The 25,522-nt window shown below is 39.8% G+C and overlaps 1 protein-coding gene across 2 annotated transcripts in view; it reads left to right on the top strand.

Annotated features, from left to right (window-relative positions):
• Positions 1–273: 273 nt before the first annotated feature.
• The window catches only part of LOC132263675 (uncharacterized), a 148,433-nt gene continuing 123,184 nt past the window's right edge, over positions 274–25,522 (top strand). For both annotated transcript variants that reach the window (XM_059764779.1, XM_059763979.1), the window contains exons 1-2: positions 274–964; positions 11,645–11,912. In XM_059764779.1, coding sequence (XP_059620762.1) covers positions 935–964; positions 11,645–11,912 — 298 coding nt within the window. In that variant the 5' untranslated portion in view covers positions 274–934. The remainder of the gene's footprint in view (positions 965–11,644; positions 11,913–25,522) is intronic.

Raw genomic sequence — 25,522 nt, 5'->3', positions numbered from 1 at the left:
TTGTCAACTAATTCGCACGTCTTTTTTTGTATGCAATTGGAGCTGATTTGTAAATAATTCAAGTGTGAAATTCCATGATATTGCAAAAACTGTATTTCAGTGGCAAAAAGCGACGGATTCAGCAAATGCGCGGTTCGCAGAAGAAAAGGCGCGTTCGCCGCGATGTTGGCAAAAGTGACAATCGACTGTGCCTCGGCTGTTTGTGGCAGAGGTCGCTGGTGGCCAATTCACCACTTCGGGTGGAGAGTGGGATCTGCAGGCAAGCCTGCAGATGCCTCTGCAGAGCAGATGTGTGCGCGTCTTGTTGAGACACGTTCAGTCAGTGCAAGTCAGTCGAGGTGTATGGAAGTGTCCTACTGCTCGTGGGAGACGACTGAGCCAAGAGAGAGAGAGACAGAGATAGAGACAGAGAGGGTGAGAAAGGAGACATCCTTAGGAGAGATTTGAGTCCACGGGCAGAAGCTGCCGAAGAGGAGTCCCACAAGAATTCCTCTGTGGCCCAGACCAGGCCCCCCGGGCGTGCTGCTTGAGACAAATCCCGTGTGATTTTGTGCTGAAAGTGGTTTTTCTTGTGTGAAAAACATCCGCGGCAAAGTGACAGCTTGCGGGAATCTTCTGGCGTGTGCGTGAGAGCGGGTGAGAACTATCGGGCCGCCAGTCAGCGGGAGTGGGATAGACAGCTAATTGATAAAGATACGCGAGAGAGAGAAAGAGATTTTATTGATTATAGCGAGGAAATATTCCCAAAGAACAGTCTGCAGTGAGTGACAGAGAGAAATGATAGTGGGAATTGTAAAGTAAATGAGGAGAGAATTTCAATGAAAAACTGCACTGATCGATTGTATTAATTTTTATAGCCGACAGTGAGTGCCGTGTTTATTTTTCTTTCCCCGCATAATTTCTGTTACACCCCTCGAAGCTCTTCTATGGGATAATGGCGGCTAAGTGTTGCGGAAATTTCAAGGTAAAAACACACTCTGTCTTTCATTCAACATTTTTCAGCCGAACACGCGCGTGTGTGTGTGTTGTGTGTGACTTCATCCCTCCTGTCAGAGGAACTTTCTCACACAAATCGCATCCACTTGAGCAATAAAATGGTAATTTTTTGCAATAAAATCAATAAGGGCGCTTCTCATTCCCTCAAATTCATCTACCTGGATAATTTGGCTTCTCGGAGTTCGCTTTTTTTGTGCGAGAAACAGTCAAAGAGAGTGACTCCCTTTGGTTGCATCAAACATCTAAAGCGTCAGTCACATGCAATTGCAGTTCGCCGAACCACTCAGGCCGCGTTTCCACACACAAAAACGAGGGTCGCACGATGGTTTTGACGCATTTTGAAGGGTAAAGTCGCTGTGAGGTTTATTTTTGAGGCTTGGCGCCCTTTTTATATTAATTTTCCAATTGTTGAAAGGTTTTTGTGCACAAAAGACCAAAATTCTAAGGGAGTTTGCACACCTGAAGTGATAGCGTCGAAATTTAAAAAAGTGATCTTTACTATTTTTTCTCGATTTAACCTCTATTTTGTGGATTAATTCGTGTTTTAGTCACTAAAATTAGACTATTTTCATTCGATTTAAAAGCAAATTGAACGCAATTCATTTCGTACTAGTTCGCAAAATTTATTATTTTTGGGGATTTTCTTAAAAACTTAATAGCATAGAATATGAAATTTCTATGCATAAATAGGTTAATTTAAACTATGAAAAAATTCATTTTCTTCTAATTTATATGCAAAGCAGTTTCTTGAAAATAATTTTTTTCTTAGTTTTGACCTAAATTTTTGATACATTTAATAAGAACTCTATAATTAAACCTTCTTTTAAATCAGGTTTCATTATGGGTATAATTGACAAATTATTGTGTCTCGACAGGATATTCTTACGTGACCTTTTCAATTTAGATACATGTCAATGAATTTTCTATACAGTTTTTCATTATCACCAAAATATCCCGCATTCAAACAAAGACCTGAATATTTAACACTGTACGAAATTTCACTGAAATCAAGGATATTATTAGGAGCCTTTTCGTTGGCGTCACTTCGTGTTTGGAGAAAAAAGAACAATGAGAATATGATTTTCCTAAAAATATTCCACATTATACAAGCATAATAATAATTCTGTATAGTAGAGAAATACAACATCTACAAATGAAGCATTTCGCAAAAATTCTCACAATGAGTGAAAATAGAAATCCTCACGAGAGTCAATTTGGGGATTTTTCTTCATTCTCTTGGCCACAGAATGAAAATGTGGAGAGAAAAGAAGAAAAATTTAGCGCGAGTGAAAGAAAAAAGAAGTCGAGAACCTCTAAAATGTCCCAGAATTTTTTTTTCACCATACTTTTCGTGGCATATAGAAAGACATTTGTAATGTTGAAATGCTGTGAAAGGGAAAGAGGCAGGAAAAAAATGTTTCGCATTTCTTCAAATGGAAAAAATCTCTCTGTGACCGAATGCGCGACGTACGGGAAATTTCCCATGAGTGGCAGTAAGAACAGAAGAAATCTTGACAATTTTAATTGGTTGACTGGGAATTTTTGCGCTGCAATGAACATTTTGGACAAGGCAATGCAAATGAGAAGTGATGCGTTATTTATATGAGAGGTGAAATCTTCGTTAAAATAGTTGGGGAGTTTTTTAATGCTTTATTTTGGCAGAGAGAACTTTTTTTTTGCTGGCGCGCAAGCGGAAGAAAGTCATTTGAGTCGCGCGAAAGTGAAGCAATTTTAATTGATATTCCAGATACTTTAATTGACTGTTTGGACGGTCTTAAAAGCTTTTCGCAAGTGGTGAAATATCAAGTGTCAGAGGCCAAAACGTCGAGATAGAATTTCACTCTTCGGCCCTGGCAATGTGGAATGGCACGCAAAATGGGTTTTTGCTGGAAGACGACAGAGTAATATATTTTATGAAATGTTTCAAGAGATGAAAATATTTATTTTACCACAGTGACAGAGAGAAAATGGTGAAAACTCCCAGGAAAATAACATACACACACACACACAAACAGACAATTTTTCCCTCTTCTTCTCGACCATTGCATGAATTTCCACTGTTAATTTTAAAGACACGAAAATATATATTTTGTGCCTCGTTTCCTCGACCAACTCAGCAGAATGTCTATTGCCAGCTTGAGTAGTGAAGAGTGAAACTGTGGGTGGAAGGGGTAATTTGTACAGCTTCTGCAGAAAATGCAATCGAAAACATGAATTAAGCGGAAAACTTTGCATTCAACCATTACACAAAAACGACGACGACGACGATGAAAAACCAACTTTGGAATGAATTAAGAGATGACAGTGAAAACACTTTTCACATTGATAAAATATCACCCAATTTGTGGGTGAATTTCAATTAGCATTTGTGTGACTTTGTCTTCTTTGGCATTTTCCACAATTCTTAGAACTTCTCGCTGCAAACAAAGGGATTATACTTAACGGCAAAATGATAAACACTGAAATCAATTTCGCATTTTCAATTCCAATTTCAGCACAATTCAGCTTAATTTTCCATATCGAATCAATAAATTCAATACTCTGTTTGAGTTGTGCAATATGCCGAGGCTAATCTTGTGATGTTTTTTTCTTGTTTTTTTATTTGCCGAAAAAAAAAGTGATAATGGAAAATTATTGGGCAAAAGTAGTGGCGAATTTTGTGTAATTTGAGCTAAAAGAGCTGAAAATACACTTTAAAATTGGCAAAAAAACCATAATTGTTGGAAAACATGATCAATTGCACAATGATATGTTTGTGAGGTGGGAAAAAGTCATGGGATTAAATTGAATTTTGACAAAATTCCACCACAGAATTGCAGTTCAATTGAGTTGGAGTACAAAGAAAAGTCAATTGACAGCACATTTAATTAATAATATCGCGCATGAAATGGAATAAAAAAAAAAAGATCCATGGAGTACAAGTGGAGCATTTTTATCAATTCGACGGGCCGATGGAAGTTGAACAGTTGAAAAGTGTAAAAATATGAGCGATATACGTGGAGAGGATTTGGGGGGTGGGGGCGGGGGAGGTTGGGAAAACTTACCAGCAGCGTGAACACGAAAAAGTTTCTCTCTTCGCCAAAACTCACCCGCGCGCGCGTCTCTCGCCCTCTGGAGAGCGTCTGCTACAACAGGAAATTAATAAAACTTTGGGAGAAATTTATTAAATACTGGGAGAAGTCACTTTATTTTATTTTATAATACGTCCGATGTATGATAAAATGAAATAGTGATGATTTCGCGTTGCGGGGGGTGTTTTTTCACGTGAAAGTGTGAGCGAGAGAGAGAGAGAATGGAAAAAAGTGGAAAATTCTCTAAATGAAAATTGTGATAAGGCGCGGATGGGGGACAAGTTCAAAGTGTCTCTGCGCGAGAGTTTTGCTCAAAAAAGAATTTTTAATATGCGATCCTCGGGGAAAGTTTCGAAAATACGGCCCCAGCAGAGTGGTTCTCCCCCCTGCGGAAGAGGGGGAGGGGGTGGGGGAGTGGCATGACAGAAATTCACACTGTGCAGGAGCTGTGAAAGAGCGGGAGTTTGGGTGGAAATATTAAAATTTATTGCAAACTCTTCGTCGATTTCCGCAGTGCATAGAATGACGATGGATGGTGTGTGTGTGTGGGTGTGTGGGTGGGGGAGGAGGATTCATTGCAAAAGCTAGGGATGGAATTTTTCAGGACATCCCCAGTCACGGTTGAGCTTTTATCTGGCCTGGGATGAATGAAAGTTTTTCGGGAGTTTTTGCGCGCACGGGGGATTGTCATTGCCACTCTCTGGTGAGCCTGTTTGGTGTAATTCTATCAATACGCAGACTGTTTTATTAAAAATATTTTACGGAGTTTATTAAAAAAAAAAGTTTTTAATTGACTTTTTTACCTCTCACATTTCTCACATATCAGCCCTCGGATGCATTTTGTATGCGGAATGAACTTGTTTTTGATTGGAGTTTTCTATTTGTTTGTCATAATACTGCGACTGTGTTGCAACTCAATGTGCAATTCCGGGAGGAAATAGTAGCATTTACAATCATTTTTTTTATCCCCGGAATAGCATTAAAAACATATATAAACTGCTATGTTGATCACATTTATTTTGCTCCTCCATATCGCATCATATCATAGCACAAGTGCTCCATTCTTCTCCGTGCGAGAAAAGTTTCTGTTTTGTACTAATTCTTTAGAGAAATTCAATTGAAACTGGTGGAAATTTCTCTTGGGAAAAATTCCCACTTTCCACCTCCTTCGGGAGATATTCTTTTTGCTCTTTTTCTGCGCTCATGGGAAAGGACATCGTGTGAAAATTTTTCTAAAGTTGAGATTTTCCTCGCATACATGCCCATTCCTTCTCCTCCTCTCGAGCAAAAAAAAACCCGTGGGCTGAGGGGATGGTGCCCTTCCGGATCGGGGAATATATATATCGCGATGTTGGCCGTTATTTCGCCACTGAAGTGGAACAAATTAATGTCGTTTGTTGGAAAGTTGGACGATTAATTTTCATGGAAAATGTGTATGTGTGTGTGTGTGTATGCATGTGTTTGCACGCGAATAAATTCTCAAGTTAAGTAATAACTACCCCCACCGATCCACCCCAAAGAACTCACACCTCCACGCGCGACCTCTCTGGAATGCACCACATTGGAAATCGGAGCACATTCGTCATACTTTTCCGGGGATTGTTCTAGCAAATTTCCTCCATTCTCTTTGAGCCAACTTTCAAAGTTCGCCCCACACTTGGTCAATTGGTGGGGGTGGTGCGCGCAGTGGAATAAAATTTGCCGCCCCATTTCGTGAAAATAATACGAAATAAATCCATATATTTCGCTCTCACCTCAATTTAAACCATTCTTTCCAATTGATTTCCCCACCGTACAAAACATACCTTAATGATCGCCCCATTGCCTTTGGGAGGGCGGCAAAAGCTGCTCAAATTACGACAGTTTAATTAATTTCCCGAATACATTTGTTTGTACACAAATTTCGCAGGTAGCAAATTTCTGATTTCAATTAGAAATAAATATTTCACATGTATTTATAGTGTTGTTATGGGAACTGACAAAGAGTAAATTCAATACCTAATGCAATTGTTAAGTGATATTTGTCATAATTTGTAATTTTGTGATAGAACGAACAAAATTTCACGCATTTGAATGCCTTTGATGTTTGAATTTAGTTTATAAATGACTGGAAATAGCATATATGAAATGAAATATGGAAATTTTGTAAATGGCTCCATTGAAAAAGAGGAGCCCACGGAATAGTAGATAAAATTAGTGAAAATAGCTGAAATTCTAATAAATTCGTTCACATAATCTGACTGAAACCCACCCTGAGAGTACATCAAAAACACCAATTGAAATGATATGAAAGGCACCCACACTAAAAAGTCTCTATAATCCCAGCCTCCACTGCTGATAGTCGAGCGTTGAAAATTAAGGTTTGTATATGATATTGATTAGTGTGACATGTTAAAATGCTGTGGCATTTTCGGGCTATTTCAATCCATTTTCGAGGGCTTTTATTTGTTGTATTTCATAGGAAAATAATTCCCTAAGCGACAATTTCAGAGGGGGGAAACTTTCAATCTAACGAAAAGTTTTCATATGTGTCCGCTGTTTTGTTACACCGTCACTCTCCTATACAAAGCATTCCGAATGGTAATATGCTAAAATGCCATGTCACACGTGGGCGCCCTCGAGAGTGAATATATGTTTTGGTGACCATTAAATTAAAATACTGTCTGACTAATTTGAATAATTCCCTGCTCCAGAGTGCCTCCACTATTTCCGCGTGAAGACAATGTATGAGGCGGGAAGTGGAGGAAAAATTATGACCACAAACTTGACCTTCTTCTTCTTCTGGAAACCATTTCTCAGTGGCCAAGACGCCACGAATCTTGTGCTTTTTATCAGAATAATTTTTTTCCGTTGAATCTTTCGGGAAACGTCAATAAATATTAGCCTTGCAATTTCTTTGACATCGTCAATATCCAGTGACCTCTTGGGGAGGGAGGGAAATTGCCATTAAATAAGGGGAGACGAAAGTCGGGTTGGCAGAAAAATCATCTGACGCAGTGTGAAGGAAAATGTGACAGAAATAAATTGGTTATGCAAAGAAATGGGAAGGAAAAGGAGCACGCGTATTCTGAGAAAATGCGGAAGAACACACAAATGACGTCCATTCATTTTTCACCCGCAATTATGTGCATGTCCCATAGATTTTCATTCCACCGCGCCAAGGGCGGCCTTTTGAGGAAATATTTCTTCCACCCTCGATTCCTTTCTATTTTTTTTTTCTCTCTCTCTCTCCGCGGCGCCCCGTCTTAAATGGTTTCCCACACCAAATTCCTCATTAACTAATAACGACGAGGAGAGAGAGAGAGAACGTCTCCTGATGGCGTGTGCGCCGCGAAGCTTCGGAGCTTTCGCTTGGGAGGGTGGAAAAAAAAGCTCTCCACTGTGCTGCGATGGAGGGTGGATCCGACGCCCTGTTACATGCATAAATAAGGGGACTTAAGCGCACGCGGGGCACTTAATTAATTTATGGCAACTTACAATACTTCACTCCTTGTGCCTCTTTTTGTCCGCCCACTCATCGGGGGCTTGGGACGATGGAGAGGAAACTATTAGAGTAATCTTGGAAAATTAAAAGTTTTTTTTTCATCCGCAGCATCTTTATTGACAAGATTGCTGTCGATTTTAATTCTTAATTATCCTTCTTGGGATGAACATCGAGTGCAGCACTTATAGGAAGAGTTGTTATTGTGTTTATAACACAATTGAAGAGTTGTTGAAATTATATAAAATATAAAATACAAGTCAGAGGTTTGTTCAAATTTATTTATTTATAATTAAAAGGGAAGAAGATGATGAAGTGAATCCCAAATAATGTCTATTGACCAATCAATTCAATAAACATATTTGAGGGAAATTTAAAATTCAAAACTATCAAAGTTCTGAGGACATTATCGCACAGTGAAAGAAAGTTTTTCCGTAAATCATGTGGGCCCCAGGAAGTGTGCATTGATTCAGTGGAAAGTTTTATCAATTGAAAATTAATAATACACCCCCACAAGTTTCCAGTGAGCCAGAGAATGTCCACTTCAGCCCACACTGATCCACATGAATCCAATAATTGGCTTTTTGATCCCGAAGCCGCCGGAGGCGAGCGGAAAGAATTGGATGACGTCGGTGAGGTGGAGAGTCTCATGATGGCACTTCTATCGATTTGGGTTGGGGGAGGAGAATATTATTGCAATATTACGCGTGCCGTATAGCTTTGGTGGTGTGCTTTTTCTGCCTCCACGACCCCAAGGAATTCCATTTGCCAATTTTTTCTTCCCCGTCATCATTGTGTGTGCATGGAGAGAGAGAGAGAGAGACTCTCTCGTGAGATATAAATATGGCAGTGGAGTACAGAGTGGAATTATTAGAGGCGACATGTGGTGTATATAAGTTGGACTTGATTTTTTTTCTCTGCCTGCCATCATTCTATTCATTCCATTTTATTTTACTTTATATGTTCCGCTCTTTGGGCCAAAAGCATACACAAAATGCCCACATATGAAGTCAATATTCTTCAGAGAACATCTCCTTTTTGCCACCCTTTCAGCCCCTGGTTGAGAGAGAGAGAGAGAAGAAGAAGAAGAAAAAAACCATATAATAAAAATGCAATAAAAAAAGCCCCAAAAGTTTCTCTTCTGCGGCACAAGGCGAGAAGGAAAAAAAGAGTCCAATCTTCTAGAGTGTGTGAATGATTGTCAAGTGTTGAGCAATTTTCTCAAAATTCAATCTCATTGTTCGGCTTTAGTTGAATGGAGTGAATTTTTGGGTCTGTTCATTGTTGAGTGACTTGTTCGGGTTGCTGATGTCTCATCAGAATTCATCGGTTCTGCAGTTGAGGGGTGCTTTAATTGGGGAAATCGAGAGAGAGAGAGAGCATTTGGTGTTTTCCAACGACAGTTGGAGGAGAAGTTGTGTCACCTGTTATCGCTGAAGCACATTCGTCTAATTAGGAGAATTTTGAGGATTCGCCACACAATATCCTCTATTCAATTTCCATAATTGCCATATTAATGGGTGTGGAGATTGAGAAAATTCTCGAATTTGAAGACACTTCTATGCATACAATTTGTAATGAGCGATTATATAGGGAAAGTTGTGTGTTGCTAATACCCCAGGTATTACGGACGCTGCTAGTGGAGAGTCCTTTTGGTGTCGACTCTGGGGTGATATGGCGCACAGAAGGAGAAATCTATATGGCAAATAGTGGAGACGACAATCGTACAAAGGGAATCCCACAGAATTCCCCGGCAATATACCTTCCACCCCGTTCACCATTCTAAACACTTTATATTCCCAGTTACGACTTAAGTTTTGATCTGTTTTAATTGGATACTTTGTAAAAGCTGGGATTCCATTCACTCACCACCCCTTCCTCCTCCCTCAGCGATTCGTCTCACATACGCCGCAGACCCACTCGAGCTTTTAATGTTATTAAGAGAGAGACAGAGAGACACAAGGGCGGAAATAGAATTATAAAATCAGCACAAGTTGCACTCAGTGCATTCATCAATCAATCAGATATGGGCGAAAAAGGATACATCAGGGTTGATTTTAATACGTTTTCAAGCCATCACGAGGCCGATGGAAATGGTGAAATGGGACAAAAATATATAGACAAAAATCACAAACGATTTCATTTGATTAAAAACTTTTACCCTCCCCAAATCAATATTGCGCAACAAACATACATATAGTATAAAAGTGATGCATGAAAAACGACCACCCGCTGCACTTTCACCCCTTGTCGGGAGAATAGGATTTTAATAAACATGTGGCTGGCAGGAAAAATGTTCCGATCCATTTGGAGTGAGTGCATCTGTGAATTGAAAACACTCATTGATAGAGTTTTGGAAAATATTTTCATTTAAATCTCAATTTGGAAAAGGTATTCTAGTGGATTTGTCTCTTCAGTTGCTGATATATTTAATTAGTTGGGGAAGAGTATTTGAATACATTTGCAATGAATATCGGAATATTGCATTTGAAGTGAGTATGACGAATTATATTGTGGAATTAATTTAATTACTGCTAAATGTGATCAAAGAAATAGAAATTGTCAATTTTTGAACGAGTTTTTCCGAGTAATTAACTTAGGAAAAATAAAAAATAGTTTGAATTAATTAAATCTGCCAGTGAGAGCACGTCACAATGTATTAAACATACAAATTCAGATCCACAGTCTAATCCAGAGCCCATTTGAATTGAAACTCAAATCCATTGATGCTCCATTAGATAGTCAAATTTTATTTACAATATTACTCTAGGAGCTAATGGAGATAATCTGGAGAAATTTGCAATTTTAATTACAATCCAATCGAACACAAATCGATTAAATACTTTGGATTTAGAGGCGCGCTATCTTCAAATACAAAAAACGTCCCGCGACAGAGCGAGAGCAGTGCCGAGGTAAATCAAATGGGACTCCCTGCAAGCAAGTGATTATTATTGCTTGTTAATCTGACAGGTATGAGAGTCAGAGAGTTGATGTAAAGAAAAAAAAGACAAGAGTCGCTCTTCGTACAAGTCTCGCTCTGGCGCGGAGGGAGAAAAAAGTGATCTTCTTTGTGCTCTCCTCTCTTCTGTGTCCAACTGTTCTCTCGATCCCATCCTGTGATCTTGGGGCTTCTGTTGCCACGGTCGTGGCTCAAAAGGTAGCGGCGCGATGTCGCGCTTAACAATCTTAGCCTTCTCCCTCCTTTTTTTCTTCTTCGTGTCATTCGCCGAAGAACACGTACTTTTTTGCCTGCACTCTTGCAATCATTCCTTGATGATTTCTTCCACCGTGTCGTCACAGGCCAACAACGGGGCCGCGACTCTTTATTGAATGACGCGCCGACAAGTTAAACAAACAAGAAGGAAGAATCACTGACTGTAATCACGATATTTTGTCCGCCAAACATTTATTGCAAATCACGATAATTCCTTTATTGACGACACACTTTTCTGCATAAACCTTCTCGTGTTTGAGAGAATCTCTTCTTGCAATCGATTTGTTTCCGCTCATTTTTCTCTTTTGCCTTCGCTTTGCTCAGTGGTCTTTTGCTCTGTTTTTTTCGTGGACCTTATCTTCTATAAAGAATCACTTTGATAAATGTCTTTGCATTTAAATTGGGAAGATTCTGAGATCACTGTGAAGCATTAAGAAGAAGAGGTAAAAAAAAATGTGATCCACATTCCAGAATTTTCCATGAAATTCTTCGAAATCAGTGGAGACCATAAATTTGATTATACCAGTGATTTCGACAGAGAATCTGGGTTGATGTTGACGTTTTTCTCTATTGAAAATAGCTAAACGTGTCAGTTTGCTGGAATTACGCTGATTTGTTTTGCCAATCCTGGATGGAAATGTCCCGGATAGCGTAGCAATTACACTTGTACCTTACAATTTGCCGAATCACTTGTGTGACTGATGCCAGTCGACGAGAAGTTGCAGTGTGACTGACCCACAATTGGCAACGGCATTTGAGGTGTAATACTCTGGAGCCCTTGAGTGATTTCCCCAATTTGCGAGTGAATGTGTGCAATTAGTGGGAGTTGGATCGCAACATATTGGATGGATGTCAATTGACGATGCAATTTCTATTTCGCAGAGTCGTCATCGTGAAGGTGTAGCAAGCACGGGAGTGGCTTCAAGAAGTGTCACCATCCACCGCTCAAGAGCCCATTGTCACATGGTGGATGAACTGCACATGAGGCCATCGAGGCGAAATAACTCAAAGCCACCCCATGTGGTGGCTCACACTTCAATGCTCGGACCAAAAGGTGCTCGATGGAACAGGAGTGTGGCCAAAGTGACTCTCTGTGGAATTCTGTGTCTCATGGCGACGATGGAGACGTGCCTGGCAGCCAGACAAGAAGGTACGTGAATCTATTTTGTACTTTTTTTCACCACTTTTTTCACAAGCGATCAATATTAGGCGGAGAAGAATGTCTTTTCTGTGTAAAGTCCCGTGTCATTCTTTCTGTGCTCACACAAATTGATTGGGGAGCACTGCACTGAAAAAGGGAGTCAATCGATGTCAATACCGTGAAAATATTCGACCATTTCCCAATTGCTCTGCGGCTTCTTGTAATGTGTCACAAATTGGCAGTCTTGTGTCATTTAACACTTCTTACAATTCTGTTTATTCATCAATATTATGTAATTGATATTTTTCTGTGTGAAATTCACTCTTATATTCTTAAATTTATTAAATTTCGTTTGATTTTGATACATTATCTCAAGCATTATGCGTCTCACATTTCTGTTTAGGATGCTCTGTGATTTCGCACTATGCCTATCTATCATTGGATCCCACATGCCGAAGGGTGGTGGTGGTGGTGGAAAGAAATCTCATGTGCGGGAGAGATTTTCTTCTCGTAAATTTTTTATGTGCTATTTTTTCCTTCTCAGAGGCGGATATATTTTATTGGGGGTCATTCGATACACAATATCCCAATGGTGGACCATCTTAAGATATAAACCCCTGAGACACGAGGATGCGAAGAAATCAAGCGAATGGGGGATACTTGATCCTTTTTGCCGCCTTTCCGGGAGAGGGAGGGTTGCCCGATCAGGAGAAGAGAGAGAGAGAGAGCGATACTTTTGGGGCCTCACGGCCGAAGGAAGAGCGTATTAAATCAGAAATCAATAGTTCCTAACCATTTAGCACGGATAACCCACGTCCCTTCACTCCCAATGTCCATCGCAAACCTTCTGCTGGTCCGAAGGGGGAAAGTGGCGAAGAATCAAGCCATGGACGGTGAATAAAAGGGTGTTATTATGTGGTGGTTCTTCACAGTTTTACACCCTCAATACGCACTTTCTCCTGCTTGTCGTCCACCAAGTGAGATTTCCACACATTGTCCTTTTTATTCGCTACCCGAAAGATTTCTTGTGGACATTTCCCTTCGTGCGTGTGTGAGCACTTTTCGGTGGGGAGGTGGTGGTGCTGGGTTTTTGGGGTGGAGAAGGTAAATTGGGCAAAATCTGGGGTGAATTTGTGGGGCATTGAGGGGAGAAGTTTTCCACGGTGTTTGGACTTTGGCAGGAAATGCAGGAAAACTTTTCTGCAGGCCAAAAATCAATTGGACCAATTATTACCTGGGAATAATAATTTTACTTGTTTTCCCATCTTCTCAAATTAGGGAAGTGAAATGATTTGGAAATGATAGTAGAAGAAAACTTATTGAATTCATCGTATATAGTTGAGTCAGAGTTTATTATGAAACTATAACGAAGCGCTGTTCTTTTTTATGATTAAATTAATTTTCATGGTGAAGTAGAAGCGAGAAAGTAATAAAAATTTCACGCTTATACTAATATTTAATGTGGTAACTTGTGCTAAATGACTAGATTTATATTTATGTTAAGCTAGAAGTCTATTCAGCTAGCTTTCGTCATTGAGAGAGAGAGAGAGAATTTCCTGCACAGAAATGACCCACGAAAAGGCGTTAAAAGGAGAATTTTATTGTTGTATCATTATTTCCTTTTCTCATGGAGAGTTTTTCATCCACTGTTTTTCGCAGTGGCTCTTCGTGTGTCTCCTTTTTTTCGGGGGGAAAGGAGAGATGGGTCGAAAAGTGAAATAAAAAGTCGAATCGATGTTACAGTAAAAGTGTATAATGTTTAATTTAACTTTTACCGTTTCCGGCACGAAGTTTTTCCTCTTTTTATGTCTTTTCCCATGCACCCTCGGAACACTCCTCGCGAGGAGATGACGAGGCAAAAGCTCGAGGGTAAGAGAGAGAGAAAGAGAGGATTTAATTCTCAAAGTTGAACCCATTTTCTTCTCATGATCGTTACTTTTTTTTCCTGCTCCTATTCACACTGAGACTCCGTTCCATTGAACTGTAAATGCAGGGAAATTTATTGGTGGTTATAATCATGAATGAATTGTGCAGTAATTGTGAGATGGTAACATCGAAGTGGGGCTCAATTCATCCTGAAATGATTTGTGCGAATGATCTCGGAAGTGATTCACTGAGATTCTCGCTCTGTGGCGTTCAATGATGTGGGGGTCTAAGTCAATGGAAATTAATGAAATATTTGATTTGGCGAGGAATGCCGATTCCTCGAAGAGCGGAATGTCATGCCTGGCAAATTGACCACCTTCCGCCTTATTGTATCCCCATTTTGGCGACACCTGCTCGCCCATCACGTGTGCTATAGAGAAGCTCAACGTACACAACTGACTGGACATGGTGGTGAAATTATCTGAAATGCCCCCACTAATTAATTAATTTATACATTACATCGGTGAGTTGTCTCCTGTTATGTCACACGAGTGTGTGATATCACGGGGAAAGATGGAAGGCAGAGCAAGATTTGTCGTCTAACAGCAAATATATGAGCAATAAATTATAGTCCGATAGAGACAAAATAATATTAATATTGAATAACACATTCGAGATGAGTTTCAACCATCGTCATCACGAAACGACGAGATGATGATGGTGATATTCCTGACACGTTGACACAAGCAATTGATATGTATGTGAGTGGTTGTGTTTATTAAACGTGATGAGAAATATTAATTATTGGTTTTGAAATTATTCTCACAAGGTCTCTGTATATCTTGCAAATGTGGAGCAATTGTGTGAGTTTTTCGTGCCTTGAGGAATTGAATGCAAATCTAAATAAAATTTGTTGAAATCTAATTAAGGATTTGGCTAAAGAACTAATTGTGGCTTTGTGTGTTTAGTTGAGATGTTTGGAAAAGGGATTGAATTCACTTGCTTTTCTCAAAATTATTTTTGAAATTATGTCTTAATAACAAACCAACCTCAAACGTGACGATGTGAATGGATTGAATTGGCTTGAAAGTATCAATATTGCGAATTTGATGCCCAGTAAATTGGGCATTAAAGCTCGACAAGATCCAAGTGATATTGATATTAGTTACATTTGCAATCAAATTTATATTTGGCAGTGTGTTTGCATGGAACTGACTATCTGGAACTGCTGTAATAGTTTGCCGATGTGTGTACAAATATCTATGTAATTAGGCAGCAATTCCACCTCAGCTCCACAACCCTCACGCCCTCGACTGTGGGTCAATAACCAGGCCTATGTGCGGTGAATGGTGGGTTTTGCATGGCATGAGGCGACAACCAGGATTACATGCGATGAACAGGCGGCAGAATTAATCATAGGAGATGCGTTTTTTTTGTACTCATCGTCGACGTCGTCGCTTGGCGTCGTCGTTGCGCTTGTTGTGTATTGGAAATTAAATTGAGTCGAACAGAAATTCAATAAGGGTTGTTGGCAAATACAAGAGCTAATAAAATGCACAATGAGATCGAAGCATGGGGCGGACGCGCTGAGTTTGGGGAGGTTATAAATGTCCTCGGTTGAGTATTGAAAGCTCTCTGTGTGAGACTTCGACAAAAAAGCGCACAGGCTCTCTCAGGAGGGGGGTTGGCGCGGAGTTGAGGGTAGAAACGCAGGAAGAGAAGTGTAAGAGCAATCGTTGTAAAGTGGATTTTGCCATTTACTTGCAATTTCCCGGCACTGTGACAATTTTCTCTGTCACCAGAGAGGGAAATCTTTCAAGCCTAATGGAAAGTTAGCATTATAATGGAGAGTAGGCTGTTTTTAGTTTAAGTCATGTTTAAAAAAAAAATATGTAAAAAAGTTTTTGTTATATATCTTTCAAGCCTTTTATCTGGGAAAATGCATTCATCAGAAGTGGTGAAAAGTTCTCTTATGCTCCCATTCTGTCAAATATAGTGATTGATTCTGGACTCTTGTTATTTTTCCTGCCATTCATTTCTCATATTCAAAGTCAATTTTTTTCCACTGTCGCAGAAATATAATTAATATTCACACCGAACATGTTAGGAATCATGGGAAAAAAGTGTTGTTGTTGGAGATGGATGAAAAAGTAGCATAATTGCACAGATGCTATTTTATCACTGTCACTCAATGTCATGTCTTATATTTTGATTTTTCCCTTCAGTTTTCAGCTCTCTCTTGAAAAATAAATTATGTTTGCAGTGGGCGAATTGGGGGTGTGAGTGGGAAAAACACGTGCTGACGTTTATTTTCGCGATGTGTAGTGGATGAAAAATTAAAAATGAAATATTGAAAAGACGATGTTATTCTCCAGGAGAGCACAAATTGCCATTGTAATCCAATCCTTGGGGTGTACTTTATTGTCTTCCCACTGGTTTCCATTGAACTATATATAGTATTTTCCGGTATTTATATGAGTTCTTGCACTTTGCGGAAAGCCTCAATTTAATTTTGCAATTTTCCATGCATACGCTCCTGAGGCAATTTTCTATCTGTATTACGTCAATAAGTGAGTGTTATATGCAGAAGTTGAGATGCAAAAAGCTTCTTATATGTGGTAAAAATACACTCCCTCATTCAGTGGCGGAACTTTTCTTCCATGGTGATTCTCAAGAGGCGAGAAAAGGGCTGATGGCACAAGCTTTAAGATGAAAATTTTTCCACAATGTTCAGCATTTTTAAGTCTTTTTGCGCTCCAATCCTTCACTTTTGTAACCAGGATCATGGAGAGTGTTTCGCTGGTGATTCCATTCAGGATGGGAATCCTTCTATCTATATGTGGTGTTTCACCGGGTTTCGCCTGTCGTAGGGTGAGAGAGAGAGGAAAAGTTTGTAGAAAGCGGATTTATATTTTGATGTGTGTACTTGGCATTTTCTCCCTTTGCCCGTATATCTTGCCGAAGATTTTCCGTGAGTGTGTGTGAGAGTGAGAAATTTTCCCATGACCCGATGCAGTTTGTGAGAGTTTATTCCAGCGATATGAAGCTGCGAAGTCTTGACTATAAACTTTCCAATATTGACAGTCCAGGGCTTAAGATTTACCATCCACAAACTATGCTTCTTAGTTTGCACAGCATTTCCAGACTGATAATTGTGAAATGTGTTGCATTTTCTGTATTAAAAACAATTCATCATTTCCAAGGATATTTCGAAAATCTTTCTCATGAATTCCAAAGGAGAAATGGAGCTACTGATGCACTTTCAAATCAACTCCTGGAAAGAAATAAAAAGAATCATTATCATAAAACACTTCTGAGAACCACATTTCCATGGTAAATCCTACCTTTAATGGATTGTTTTACCTCTTGTTGCCTCTTGCTGTGCATTCTCATCGTCAAAGATGAAGATTTATCGCACAACATCTCTCCCCACATTTCCACTGGTAAAAGCTTCACTGCTTGTCCCCACAATTTTCGACAGACACAGAGAGAGATAGAAAAAGATGGGATTGAAAAATACAACACAGTGTGGAGATTTTTGCAATTTTTATTAGATGTGCAAGGTAAGCCTATAAAGGTGGTTCTCTACACAAAGAGTTGGAGATCCTTTGTGGGTGGTCTTTTCTAGCGTTTCAACAGAGAGAAATTGAGGAATTTTCGTATGCTGGCTTTTATATTAACATTGGCATGAAGATATACCGACAAGATTTAGCTTATAATAATATTGAAAACGTGCTTTTTGTCATGTGTGGGGCTGACGAAAGACTGTCGTGTGAGGGTGGCGTAAAAAAATATTAAGTTCAAGAGGGTGTGAAGAAGTTGAGAGTGACGCGTGAGGAGGAAGAATATGAAAATTTCTTCACAATTGTTAGACTCTTTTTTTATTGCGCTCTTCTTGTGCACAAGGTGAAGCAATTGATGTGTGAATCTGTATTAGAAACAATCTTTTTTCTCTGGACTATCAAGGATCACTTTGGGTAAATCTTTGGCATCACCATTGCCTCTCCCTGTGTGATTCTTCTTCGGCACCATGAAGATGAAGAGGAAGAAAAAAAATTCTAAACTCTCCCCCTGGCGCGCGGGGGTCACAGTAGTGCACACACAGAGAGGGTTTTGAAAAGGAGGAAAACGTGGCTCGAACACGTCGCCTATGTGGAAAAGTTTCCTTTATGTCGGGAGGGATGATGCTCGGGCTGGAGGAGGGTTGAGATATAACTACTCTTAGAACACTAGTTCCATCCGTGATACGTGAGTTGAATGTTTTTCGAGATAAATTTTGTGAATTGTGTAGAAGCCACAGAATGTGTGTGAGGGTGTGACTCTCAGCTCCTTCTTTTTTCCTCTGCCTCACACTGGATGGCTGTGAGGGTGCTCTCAGGGCGCAATGGAGGAGGGTTTGAGTCTGAAGGCAAGGAGAGATACAGATTATTTGCCATTAGCGACGATTTGTTGAAAAATATTTTGATAAAATACACTTTGGCGCGGCAAGTTGCGGGGGAAAATGCGGAGATGATGATAATGATAATGATCGAGGAAGAGGGTCAAAAAGTGGCCAAACTTTTCCGCCATCCTTTGGGCCTATCTCACTGGCTTTCGCCCAATCGTCTGGAGAAAGTGTGTGTGTGGCTGTGTGGCAAAAGAAGAAGAGAGAATGTTAGTGCAATTGGGCGTTAAAGTAACCATCATTGATGGTGCATGAGTGGCATTTTCGATAAGCTTTCCACATGCTGCAATTTTCCTTCCATCGATGCCAGTCTTTTTCCAAGCGTCGCACTTGAAGGAGGTGTGGGGTGAGAGGGAGAATCGATGCATGAGAATGAAGGATAAACACGTAAGAATATTTTGTGTATTGAAGTAAACAAATCATAGCTGTCGAGGAGGAAATTATATAAATCGAGAAATATTCTAGGATATTTTATCGATGTCTGGGACATGAACACCCAATAAAAATTGTAATTTGTTTAGCTCTTTGCATAGCATTTGCTTTTTTTCCTTCACCTTTTTATTGGATTGTTTCATTGTTTTTACACCACTAGAGTTGGCGATCAAAAGAATGATTTTAGTGAAATTTTCCATATATTTCAGAATTTCATTTTATGCCTAAATATGTGTTTAATAATTATGAGTAATCATCCAACTGATACGCAGAAGGACAATAATAAATTAGTATTCAACGTGAAAGTGGTGTAATTGTAGTAAAATTTCAATAGGTCGTCATAGTTTATTTGCAAATTGTATATCATTGTAGCATTTAATGCAAAAAAAAGTAACATTGCCAATTTATTACAGAGTGATATAGGAAAATTTAACATGCCAATTACGGTGAAAGCTCATGAAGCTTTTCCCATTTACCACAGGCCCGCGCTGTCTCTCTGATATCAGAGATTGTCATTTTGTATTATTGACAGTTGGATATTTATTATTTTATGCCAATATCATTTTCTCACTCGAGTACCACACCCCTCGACTTGCTTTTTTCCACTCTCGCTCTCTCCCTGTTATCCATGAGCAGGAAGGCTGTCTGTATGAGAGGTGATTTATAAAGGGTGTCAATTAAATATTTGATGGTCGCGCTGTAAGTGTTTATTGGGTGGATCGTATAGTTTGTTATGTTGGGCTGTAGTTGAGCTCCGGATGGAGCGCGCGTGGGTGTGGAAAAGGCAGGCAAAGAATGGAAAAACCTTCCACATTATAAAAAATGACACCATTTTTCAACACCCGTCACTCTGATAGAAAATGTCGGAGGGGGCGGGGGCGGGGGGTGGAGAGGCAATTGTAAATTTGTGGAGGACAATAAAAAATGTGTTTTATATGAAATCAATAAATAAAATATTCAACTACCTCTCTCACCACTTCTTTCGCTATTTTCCACTGCATCGAAAATGCCCTGGGCATTTTATTATACTGAATGTTTTCTCTGCCGAATATATATATTATATATATGCACATATATTGCCAATAATAAATAATGTTTTCATATTCCCACTGTTTGAGGAAAAACTCGGTGTAAATTTTCAGTGAATAGCAGAGAGAGATCTGTTGTTACGCTTTTTCCAACGCTTGGATATTTTCGATGTGTTTTAACCATAGTTTTTCATTTGTTCTGGGTATCAAAATATATCCCTTGTGTGACCCTTCTGGTCAGGAGGGGTTTGAGGGAAGAGAGTGCGGTTTGGTGGGTTTTAAAGTCATTAATCAAAATTTTATGCAATCTATTATGTAAGGCAAAAGGCAGGGTTGGAGAGAGTAAATTAAACATGGCACAGTTTTTCATTTCACTTTAGGGATACAGAATATTATATCCTTTTGCCACCACTGGGATATTAATACTGATTCCTCGCACTGTTTAATCCAATGAGAAGTGCATGAGAAGAATGCTCTTTTACTGCGGCGTTAAACCCTTTCGAGTGTTTCTTCAGAGTCACCGACTGTGGTGGATTCTTATCGAGACTTGTCTTTTGTTGAGATACCAAAATAAATATTCTTCATCGATTTTCTCCCGCGCTTCTTCACCTCCTTCTCCGCCAAAACACAATACCATTGACAGTCACCTTCATAACTTCCCATTTGAAAAGAAGTTGGCTGGCAGAGCCCTTAGTCAAGGGGTGGCAAAAGGAAAAGAATCGACCCTTTTGGCACCATATAAAGTTACCACCAGAAAGTAACATTTATCCTGCGGGTGGCGCACTGAAAGTGGGATGAAACAGCAATATATTCACGTGAAAATGTGTCATTGGAATTCAATACAGTTTGAAATTAATTCCTTATGTTGCGACAGGGCGAGAGAGAGAGAGTGAGAAAAAAATGGCCGCGAGGATGATACTGGCTGAGCAATCAGCAGGGATATTTTGCAAATTGTCTCCCCGCGCCGAAAACTTCGTGTGTTGAGGATTTGGAAAAGCGTGGCGGACAATAAAAGGAGAGATTATGACTGAGTGAGAAGAATAAATATGGGGATTATTTTGCTATTGTGTGCTCACAACTGAAATGGACGATGAGGAGTGGAAAATGCACGTGTTCGTCATACTTTATGAAATTTCGTCTAATATTTTTCACTGAATTAAATTGCACTGGAGTTATCTTGTATTTAGCGTGGGGTGGAATTTAAATATTTTCAATTGGATTAAATGGGAAGTACACACTGCTACATTTTCTCTGGTGTTTTTGGGGGCGATGAAAATGTTCCGCCTGAAATGGTTTTTGAGCATAATTTTGAAGAATTTATTAAAAAATGCACAAGGGAGAGAGGACTTTTAGATGTGAATAACTAATCCTGTTGATTCGTAAATTTGCACATTATATGATTTTTCATTATATGGTTTGCTTTGTTTCTCATCTACTTGTTATATTTCACGAGAGCATAGCATAATTCTCTTTAAACAGGGGGTTGATGTGTGTATTGTATGGAAAGTTGAGTTCGTCAGACTTTCTGCTATCTTGCTCAAGATAATACCTGTCTTGTGCTTGACAAAATACACTCTAACATATCCAAATAATCTCTTCATCTAAAACTTTCCGATATCCAGTTGAAAGTTAAGAGTGAGAGACATGTTCATTGAACAAGTTCATACGTTCGACACTTGCGATCCAATTTGGCGGTTGATTACAATGGTTGTGTAGATGTGTTACAAGTTGCAGTGCCACAGTGAACACCTTTCATGGGATGCGCGATTGCAGTGAAATGCGCGCAATACAATGGCATTGACTTGCAGTGTTTATTTCAATTTGCGTGGCGCCCAACAAGTGAATCGTGGGGGGGTTGGAATGTTGGTGATGAGTCGGTTTTTGAGCATAAAAGAATAACTGTGGCACGGGAGGGCGCCTGGTGTTGGGCGTGGATACCAAAAACCACCATATAAACTCCCTTTCGAGCTCACCATGCATACACACACTTATTGTGTGATGTACAAACGTTTGAAATCCATATAGTCAAAATCTCTGCAACCCTGCTTTTCGCATTTTCATCTCCGTTGTCACGGTGCTGCGAGAGAGAGGGTGGGAGAAGGTGAGAGTGGAGTGTGGATATTTTAACCGAAAACAACCACTTTGATTGTGTGTGATAATACGAAATTCACATGAGGGGGGCTGGGCGAGGGGGTGGAGCATTTTTGAGTGTCTCTAGAGGGAGAGAGAGAGTGATGGTGGGACCAAAGCATCTCCGGTACAAAAGATGTGCGATATATGGCAGTGTTTGTTTGAATTTCGAAACCACTCCAAACGTGTCGGTTGTGGGTGGAGTGGTGGGGCAATGCGGTGGTTACCTGTTTGCCACCCACACCACCACTCATCCAACCCCGCTCCAGCCATTGTACTCGAGACCATCTTCATCTCACACCCCTTGTCTCTCCACTCTCTGTGCTGGTTGTATTTGATTAAAATGAAAACCAAAGTTATATCCACCTTCCAATGTGGGATTATGTGAGATTTTGAAATTTGTTCTTCACAGAATCTTGCTCTCCCGCCCCGTCCGGCTTCACCTTTTCGGTATGCGCTCACGTTCTGTTCGCAAATGTATATATATATATGTATGGCCAGAGGTCTTTGCTGGAGAGCAGCAGATGGGGTTTGGGAAACTCGATTAAAGTTGCTCGCTCTCTTCCAGTTCACCATTGAAATTCCTCAGTTTCAGAGTAGCATACTCAATGCTTCCGATCCTCTTTGTTATTTTTCCATCATCCATATGAGATTGGATTCAATTTTCGGGAATTTTTAGTATCCAAAATGCACCACTGTGGCGGAAATGCTTTGCCTTCTGGATAGTTTTCCATGGATGTGAGATATAATAGTTGGAGAAGATGCGCTTGTTATTTTATTAAGATGAGATTACTCACTCTCTTTCTCTCTGTCTCTCTGAGTATCACCAAAAATATAATAGTTATATGGCTTTCCTTAAATGCATAAAGATACTTAAAAGTAAAGAGCACAAATAGCTCAATAGAAGTAGCAAAATGCTGTTAGTATAGTAATCGAATCTGGTCAACTAAAGCTTTGAATTTGGATTTATTGAAACTTTTAACCTATTGTCTTGTCTGCATTGACTGCTCTTTTATTTAATTACACTGTGTGTGTGTATTTACGTTAACTTCCCAATTTTCCTCTCCATATTCAAGCTCAGACAATATCCTTCAACAGGAAATGTTCAATGTGTTTTTCATGCATGGTCTTTTGTATGTAATTCAAATGTAAAAACAACACTCAATACATGTATGGTGTTTTAGTTTAGATTCGACTATAAAGTTGAATCGAGCGAAAAAGGTGGGTGAGAATTTTCAAGTGCGGGCTCGAGGGTGGGCTCCTTTTCATGCACAAACACACATGTCGGTGGCTGCGAACGCCAATTGCAGAGATTTTGTTGTGGTATGTTGTCTATAGTTGTCACTTTGGGTGCTCACCGAATTGGGTGTGCACATAGTATAAATGGTAGCAATACGGTGTTAAAGTTTCGAGTGATGTAATTTGTGGAAGTTTTAATGGTGGCTTATACAGGAGGAGGTTGAAGTAAAATCCAATTGATATCTACATGTGTCGCTCTGATGGCTCTGAAGTAGAGACAATGGGAAAAAGTTGTTCTGATAGAAACAAAAAAAAAAATAGTAATAATTGTGAATGTCATATTTTTTGTTGTGCGAAAAAAGACAAGAGCTGGCAATGATAGGAAAATTGGTGTTGGCGCGCATATCTAGAAAAATCAAAGTCACTGAACTAAAAGCGTCTCTCATTCTTCTATATTGATGTTATAATATTATTTCGTATTATATTCTATTCGTTGAATGGAAAATTCATTAACCTAATTTCACTGCAAATATCGCGGTGGGAATTTCTTCTTCGGAATGAGGGCTTCAATTAGAGAAATGAGGGTGGCTGGTGGAGGAAATTGATGAATGGTCAAAGTGGGCAGATTGACCAATTGACCCCACCCCGTGAACCGCCATTTCGTGGTAATAGTCTCTCTATGTCTTGCACGACGAGACTGAGGGGTGTGTGGAATGAGTGTCACACTCCCAGGAGGAATTTTTATGAGGCAAGAATTATTAGGTGAAATTGTAGCAATGTTGCCTTGGTGAGGCGCTGGAGAAAAATGGCAGAGATCTGTTCTGTCTCAGAGTGTATTTAGCCGTGTGGGTGGGAACCTTTATGAGCCACCCAGTCTTAGATATTCCACGTCGAAAATCTCTCTCCGGGGAGCACGGGTGGCCAGCAGTGGCTGGGCATTTCCAGTGACCACAGCATTTACAAAATAACCATCTATCTTACTTATCTCGGATTATAGTTGTTCATCCACCACTCCCTCCATCTCAGTGACACCATTTGAGCTAATGTACTTCCACCGGGGACACTGAGCTCCGGTGTTTGCTCCAAGGTTGGCTGAGCGCTCCCGAGGGAGCCGCTCAATAGTATATCTGGCGATACGCTATGGACAAAAAAAGCATTTGTTCAAAATTGGCGACACTGTGTATCAACTCTTCCGGAGTCAATTGGCAAGAAAGGATGTCTTCCAGAGAGAAAGAGAACTTCATGGTCAGATGCCCACGAGGCCAATCGATGTGTGTGGGTGGCGAGAAGATGAAGGACAGCAGTTAAGATGACCTAATTTTGATATAGGACTTTTTGTGTCCACGTGACCGCACTAAATCACCCCGAAAGACCCTTAAAATGTGGGTGGATGCTTAATATATTGCTTGCATTTGCAGAACTTTCGTATACAGAAATATGATTCTCCAAAATGGTCAAAATTGCAGGATTTCGATGGAAAGAAATTCACTCAACACCACTAAAGATTTATCTACTAGTTTATATATGTATGTATTCCTCTGAGACAGAAAAATAAGTGTTGCTGGCAACATAAGTTTTATGACTTGTGTCCCTCTCAGCGATTTCTTCAATGTGCAAGCTCAAGAAGGATGAAATTCTGCATCTTTGCAATGCTTTCTGCTGTTGTCTTGGAGTATTTGAAAAGTTGATTCTCAAAGCATTTTTCCTTCACTTTGGCATATTTTGTTCTGGTGTTTGGCTTTATTTAAAGTTTTCAATTTCACCAGCAGCAATGCAAAATTGCCAGCTAGACGGATTTTTGTTCTTTTGTATTCGAGAAAATAGAGAAATGAAGATTTTCCGGCATGAAGCCACCAGAATTAATTCAGCAATGAATCTTGAGTGTTCGCGAATGTCGCAGAGTTGATTGTTTGAGAAAGTGTCGTAATGGAGAATATAAAGATTATTCTTATTGTGTGCTGTTGTATTAATATTGTCTAACGAGACGAGCCTTGTTGCTGCATCCTTGCTCATTCTTGCGTGCAATCTGGGCACTTTTCGCACTGTGTGAGTCTTAAAATGAAGAATAACAAAGTGAGATGAACACTTGAAAACAGAAAATAAGTGAGACTCTGAGTATAATTTCCTGCAAAGAGAGAGAGAGAGAGAGAGAGAGGGAAAAAAGGTCAAAAGCTCCCAACAACTCCATTCATGTGGCTTTGGGGCTGCGACTCAGAAAGCTCACTCAATTCTTCAAAGTGGATGATGGCAATTGTGCGCTCCATCGTGTGAGGGTGGAAAGATAGGGACGCACGAGCTTCAACACTCCAGTGAAATGCACTGAAGTGCATTTAAAGGACTGTTTGTATATGTGTGTGTGTGGAAAAGCGCGTTGTGATATTTTGCCTGCCATATCATAGTAAATTTTCCACTTATGTGGTATTATATTCACCTTCGGGAGAGGCAGAGAAAAAGAATTAAAAAAAAGAGAGCAAAATTTG

The sequence above is a fragment of the Phlebotomus argentipes genome, unplaced genomic scaffold, assembly GCF_947086385.1.
Source record: "Phlebotomus argentipes unplaced genomic scaffold, Phlebotomus argentipes genome assembly contig_10, whole genome shotgun sequence".
In the NCBI taxonomy this organism is placed as follows: domain Eukaryota; kingdom Metazoa; phylum Arthropoda; class Insecta; order Diptera; family Psychodidae; genus Phlebotomus; species Phlebotomus argentipes.
Note: the sequence above shows the minus strand (reverse complement) of the source record. Positions and strands in the feature narration are given on the sequence as shown.